We start from the raw sequence: 7,500 nt of genomic DNA on the forward strand, positions 1-7,500 counted from the left end.
GAGAAATAGAAGAAGAGAAAGAGGAAGAGAAAAAGAGGGAGAAAGAGAGAGAAAAAACAGAAAGAAAACGAAAGGCAGCGAAAGAGAGGGAGAAAAAAGGGGAGAAAAAAAGAGTGAAAGAAAGAGGGAGAGAAAGACGGAAAGAGAAAGAGGGAGAGAGAAAGAGGTAGAGAAAAAGAGGGCAAGGTGAAGAGGAAGAGAAAAGAGAAAGAAAATGAAGAGAGAGAGAGAGAGAGAGAGAGAGAGAGAGAGAGAGAGAGAGAGAGAGAGACGGGAGAAAGCGATAGAAAAAGCAGGAGTGAAGGAGAGGGACAAAAAGAATGAAAGAGAAAGAGGGAGAGAAGATTGAGAGATATTTTGCTGATAATGGGTCCCTGTTTACGTCAATAATACTTACCCAGTGAACGACCTCTCTTGCCGTGATTCATTTCGAATCTTGTTATTTGGCCAGAGATGCAATTTTTCGTTAAGCGATTACATGTATATAAAGGATAAATGATCAAATACCAAATAAAATAAAAAGAGCTGGATTTTAATCTCGCTCCGGCCAAAATAAAATTTCTATTAAGCAGAGGTTCTCATTTCGATACTCGAAATGAACGTTTTTACTTTTCATGCCGAATTGGTTTGGTGATTCGACATTTATTTTGGAATTAATCTTGTGGGATGTAGAGATGAAAATAACTAAAAAGAGGATTAATGGATAGTCTTATACGAAGTGATTCTATACATAAAACTCTAATTGATAATTCCAATTTATCTTCTGAAAGTACAATTTAGACTAGAGAAAGTAGAAAAAATAGAAAATAGAATCAGACTTCTAACATAAAGGTCTCTATTCTCATCGAATTGCATAATAAAAATCTCTCTCTCTCTCTCTCTCTCTCTCTCTCTCTCTCTCTCTCTCTCTCTCTCTAGGTGGATGATAACACATTTATGGTAATTCTGAAATGTAGGAAGGAATATTGAGGCGTAGCGTGCAAAATTGTTGAACACTTGACAGGTCAGCCTTCAACGTTGGCACACGAGGCATCTAATGTTGTGGAATCCTCTGCACGCGGAGTTTCTCTTTTATTCTGTATATTTTACAGTGAAACAAACACACATGCACATTGATATATATATATATAAATATATATATATATATATATATATATATATATATATATATATATATATATATATATATATATATATATACATATATATATATGTATATATATATATATATATATGCAATTGTGTGCGTGCTACTTTACGTGCATATATACACACATACACTCTCACACACACAAAAACATATATATATATATATATATATATATATATATATATATATATATATATATATATATATATATATATATATATATATATATAAACACACGCACACACACACATATATATACATATATATATATATATATATATATATATATATATATATATATATATATATATGTATATATGTCGATAGATATATATATATATATATATATATATATATATATATATATATATATATATATATATATATGTATATATATATATACATATGTATACAATTATATATATATATATATATATATATATATATATATATACATATGTATACAATTATGTATATATATATATATATATATATATATATATATATACTGTATTAAATAGTAGGAAAATATTAAAAATGAAACTACACGAAAGATTACTTGAGTGTCATATGTGGATGAGATCATGGAGAGGGGTAGATGGAGATGGTTTGGGCATGCTCTTTCCACTCCCCAAGATTAGTTCATCAAACGTTTAACCGTTTTATTCTTTCTTTACTCAAGTATGGTCTTATATGTTTTCGACTTTTACCAATAAGAAATGAATGACAAGTTTTCTCTTTTTAAAAAAAAATCGGAAGGAATAATCCTGATATTAAGTTTCAGTTATTTGTAATATGTTAATGAAAAACAAAGCAAAGCTTGAGTGAACAGAGTTGAGAATGCTAAGGTGGGTTATGGGAATATCACTGCTAGATGATAGAAAAAGGAGAGGCTTAGTAAAGATTACAGAGGTGATAAGAGCGTTATTACTTATATGGTGTGGGCACGTGATGAGGATGGCTGGTGAGAAGGGAGTGAGGAGGGCTTAGGAGGGATCTTTTAAGGGTGGAAGATCGAGAGGGAGGCCGATAATTAGATGCCGAGGTAAGGTTAAGGATGATATTGAAAGAAGAGCTTTGGTGGAAGAGGATTGGTTGATTGATTTGAGGTTTTCTGGCATCAAATCAATCAGTCAATCTATCTATCAAAGGCATCTTCGTCCACCAAACTTCCTCTTTCCATATCATCCTTCACCTTATCTCGTCATCTATACGTAGGTTCAGTACTCTGATAAAAGGCATTGTAGAGGACGCATCGGGCAACTGACCCCTTAATGTAGGGATAAAGGAGGGAAAGAAAAAGTTTAATAGTTTTTATATATGTTTCAACAATGTAGTGATAACCTCAGTATTCTCGACTCCTCTAAGACTTGTAATTTTCATTATCTTACTGATCTTTTCTTTATTATTTTCTGAAGGCGTAATGTCTACTTTCTGTCAGTAACTTTAAAATATTCAGGAAAAAAATAAAATTTTCTGCATTGTATTTTTTTCGGATAAGTTTTTAGTCTCTTGCCTTTTTTACTTTAATACTAATGAAGCGTTAAATGTTTCCTGTTAAATGCTAGGAGAATAAAAAGGTATAAGTCTACAATAAATAGAAAACGTTAAGAATACTTAATCAACATTTCAAAATGCTCACATATCACATAAAATCGTTACCTTTGAAAGCTCTGGAAAAATGTGATTCGGAAAAATGATTCTTGACTCGGTAATATTTCATTTCTTTGCTATTCGTTGGAGTTCAAAGAAGCTTCGAAGACTGAGGGATAACATCCCTCGTTTGATCTTGAAAGGTAATTAAATTCCTTCCCTCTAAGACATCCTAATAATAATTGTGTTCCTTGCTGTCTTAACACTTTCAAATACAGAATAATAATAGAATACTACTTTTTTCCTGATATTCTTAAAATAGTTATAGTAAATCATATAAAAATGTTAAATACAGATAACATTTCCCCAGTAATTTTGTGTGTATTTTTTTTCTTTTTATTTTTTTAGTTCATGAAGCTTATTCCCTTAGAGTAGGATGGCTTGATTTTATAATCCCTTGAAGTTTCATGAAAAGTAGGATCATCCTTGTGATTACGCATTTCAGTGAGAGATGCTAAATATATTTTCTATTTTGTGTCAGGAGATTGCAAGTATCGCTTTAATAGCTTCTATTTGTTTTTTCTTCTAGAATTTTTCAGAAATGGAACATATATTGTCTTGCAGATTGAATACACTTTAGTAAGAGTTAAATGTTCCTCATCTTCTTTTGGAAGGTTCCATTAAAATTATCATTGTTTATAAGCCTCCTCTTCAAGCATTATAAATTATATTACGAATTTTATTGAACATGATAAAAAATCATAACGGAGTTATTATTCTTTGTTGTAGGATTGTCTTACATAAATAGTTTTTTATATTTTTTTTATTATTATTATTATTATTATTATTATTATTATTATTATTATTATTATTATTATTACTAGCTAAACTACAGACCTTGTTGGATAAGCAGGGTGCTATAAGCCCTAGGGCTCCAACAGGAAAAAATACCTAGTGAGGAAAGGAGATAAAGAAATAAATAAACTACAAGAGAAGTCATAAACAATCAAAAAGAAGTATTCTAAGAACAGTAACAACATTAAATTAGATTTTTCATATATAAATAATAACAACTTAAAAAAAAATCAGAGGAAGAGAAGTAAGGTAGAATAGTGTGCCCGAGTGTAACCTCAAGCAAGAGAACTCTACCCCAGGACAGGGGAAAATCATAGTACATAGGCCACGGTACTGCCCAAGTCTAGAAAACAATGGTTTGATTTTGATTTCTCACATCTTTCGATAATATTTGAAATTAAATCATTTTAGAACAAAGCTTGAATATCTTAGAATTTATCAATGGGTATTATTTCTTCAATCCTGTTTCGTATTTTTAATTTAAATAAAGTAAAGAATATCGTATTATTTTTAATCTGCCTTAAACTTTCTTCCAATTTCTGATGGTTGAATAATTAGAGTTTTCTTTTTCTTTTCTATCTAAGCATTTCTCACGTTCCATGGTAATTAGATCAGAAGACTTAATTCTTTGTTTGAAAAAAAAAAAATCAGATTTCTAGAACGAAGGAACGAGAATGATTAGCCCTCTCATTTGTAATATGAATTCCTCTCGCTTGAGAAAAATTAGAATCAGTCTTAATTTTTTTTTTTTTTTCGTGAGAGAGTTTCATGAAGCTTGGAACTAAGATTTATCTCTTAAGCTTATCTAGATAATCCTACTGTTTCATCAAAATAAAAGAAGGGTTTTTCAGTTTAAGGTGGTGTAAGATGGAAAACAAACGGGAAAGGTGGAATGAAATGTATTACCAGTGTAATGTGTTGTCTCAATGCTTTGAATATAACAGGAAAAATCACTCCCCACCCACTTTACATTAGAGGCAAAAATTTTCATCATATTGGATCTTTTCAACGGACATTAGGATCTAGAGCCTAACTTAATTCACAACTTTCAAGCTGACGTCAACGAGATGTAAAGATAAACCTTCCACATCCAGAGGTTAAAAAATAAAGAACAAGCTATTGGAATAAATATCAGCATAATGAAACCTTTATCTGGTCAGGGTATTGGATTGTAAGTTTCCTTAAGATACTCAAAGGATGCCCTAACATCCCTTAGAATAACAAAGGCTCTTTTCCTCCGAGCAACAAAATTGGCATCCTCATAAACCATCGAAGTCAGGCTTCTCGTCTTAGCATCGTCTACCACACAGGTGTTGATTTCCATGTAACTTTTCAGGTAATCCAAAATCTGCACCACGCTCCTGAAAATATCGTTTAGTTGGCGGATAAACTTGTATTCCCTTACGCGGATCTGATCCAAAATAAGATTTTCTAGAGATACCAAACAGTGCTGCATTAGACCATATGATCTGGGTAGTTCTTCCATGTAAGGAAGTAAGGCAAATGGCAGTAGCCTGGATGGAGGCAGATAGGCGTCGTTTAGGCATCCTCTTGGGAATAAGGCGTCAGCTTCATTCCAGCTCCTGCTGATGAAATCTTGCGCCTATAATATACAATAGTGAATAATACATTAGTAACTCGTCGGTTGGAATATACACAAGGTAATAATACTTTAATAATTCATCGGTTGGAATATATATGATTAATAATACATTAGTAATTCATCGGTTGGAATATACACGAGTAAATAATACATTAACAATTCATTGGTATGAAATTTATATTCTATCATCCTGAATAAGAACATTGAGATATTCGAACGCCAAGGGAATGTGTTGTCTCCTATGTTGTTTATCCTCCCCGTGGATTTTTTAATGCATAGAACAGTTGGTAATGTTGGAGAAGGATTGGACTGGAATTCTAACAGGAAATTAGCTGACCTAGAGTATGCTGGTCACGCTGTCCTTATCAACAGAACACTACAGGTCTTAAAAATCTTGCTTACCAGAGTTCATGAAATATCACATGAGGTTAGACTTAAGATAAATAGAAGAAAGACAGAGATGATGAGAACAGAATACGTATTTGAAGATGAAATAACATTGGAAGGAGAAAGGATTAATGAGATAGAATCATTTGAATATTTAGTAACTATGATATCTAATAAAAGATCTTTGGAGTTTGAGTTTAACGAAAGATTGAAAAAAACAAATTAGACGGTGGCTAGGTTAAGTAAAATTTGGGAATCAAATCGCCTGAAATTACATATAGAAATCACTCTATATATCAGTTTAGTGAGATCGGTGTTACTGTATGGACATGAGTCGTGGTATGACAATGAAACAATATCCAACAGATTTAGTACATTTGAGAACAAAGACCTCAGAAGAATATTGGTAATTAAATGGCAGGGTAGGATTACAAAGGAAACTATTAGAGAGAATACTCAATGGCCATATGTGGATGAGATCATAGTGAGGGGTAGATGGAGAGCATTTGGGCATGCTCTTTGCACTCTCCGAGAGAGATTAGTTCAACAAACTTTTAACTGGGGTACACAACGCACTAGAAGAGTTGGAAGACCAAGGCCTAAATAGGTGAGGACTATGAAGCGTGAAGCCGGAGATGATTTAAAAGCGCAAAAGAGAGACGACTAGCGAAATCTAACCGAGGCCCTTTGCATCAATAGGCGTTAGGAGGAGATGATGATGATGATGATAGTTACTTCATAATGCTAGAAGTATTAAGATTAGATATCACTTGTCCTTATCTGAGACATATTTGCCATTCTTGATTACAATATTGTTATCGCTCCCGGCACGGTAAATAGATATGCTTCGCATCTCTAGAGGATTTTTTTCAACCCCAAGGTGGTCCTGGCTAGTACAATGGTAAAGTGTTTGCCTAGCATTCGCTTAACAGCAGATTGACCCCCCACACACCCCCGACCGTGAATTTAAGCTGTTTACTGTGGAGGCCACTGCTGTGGGGTAGGGGTGGGGGGAGGGTTGCCTGGCTAACGTTCTGGTGATCATTTACTCTGATAAAACTGGATCTGAAACCAGACACCTTTACCTTTACCTTTAAATGCCTACATTCTATATTGACATTTCAGTCGTAATTGTTTCAAAGGAGTGCTCCTCCTCACAAGCGACCATGTAACGTCAGTTACATCTCCATCCTTCACTCATAATCAATTATTGTATTTCTCTAGCGAATACCAGCTTCAGCAGTCTCCTCCTGTCTGTGTTCGTCCTGACATTTAGTCATTCGTTCATTGCGAGGTACGTTTACACACACACACACACACACACATATGCATACGCACACAGATTTCACCCTTTTGTTTTTGGTCGGGGCTGGGGAATGGGAGCACTTTAATGGTTAAAGTTTATTTAGGATATTCAGTTATCTATCATACTTAATAGGAAATATTTATATATATATATATATATATATATATATATATATATATATATATGTATATATATATATATATATATATATATATATATATATATATATATATATATACATATATATATATATATATATATATATATATACTGTATATATACAGTACATATATATATATATATATATATATATATATATATATATATATATATTTATATATATATATATATATACATATATATATGTATATATATACATATATATATATATATATATATATATATATATATATATATATATATATATATATATATATATATATATGTGTGTGTATATATATATATATATATAAATATATATATATATGTATATATATACATATATATATATATATATATATATATATATATATATATATGTAGATATATATATATATATATATATATATATATATATATATATATATATATATATATGTCTATGCA

At 31.4% G+C, this 7,500-nt stretch overlaps 1 protein-coding gene across 1 annotated transcript in view; it reads right to left on the reverse strand.

Annotated features, from left to right (window-relative positions):
- Positions 1–4,446: 4,446 nt before the first annotated feature.
- The window catches only part of LOC137622386 (uncharacterized), a 9,339-nt gene continuing 6,285 nt past the window's right edge, over positions 4,447–7,500 (reverse strand). The window contains exon 3 of the mRNA XM_068353001.1: positions 4,447–5,201. Coding sequence (XP_068209102.1) covers positions 4,755–5,201 — 447 coding nt within the window. The 3' untranslated portion in view covers positions 4,447–4,754. The remainder of the gene's footprint in view (positions 5,202–7,500) is intronic.

Source organism: Palaemon carinicauda, chromosome 2 (genome assembly GCF_036898095.1).
Source record: "Palaemon carinicauda isolate YSFRI2023 chromosome 2, ASM3689809v2, whole genome shotgun sequence".
NCBI lineage: Eukaryota > Metazoa > Arthropoda > Malacostraca > Decapoda > Palaemonidae > Palaemon > Palaemon carinicauda.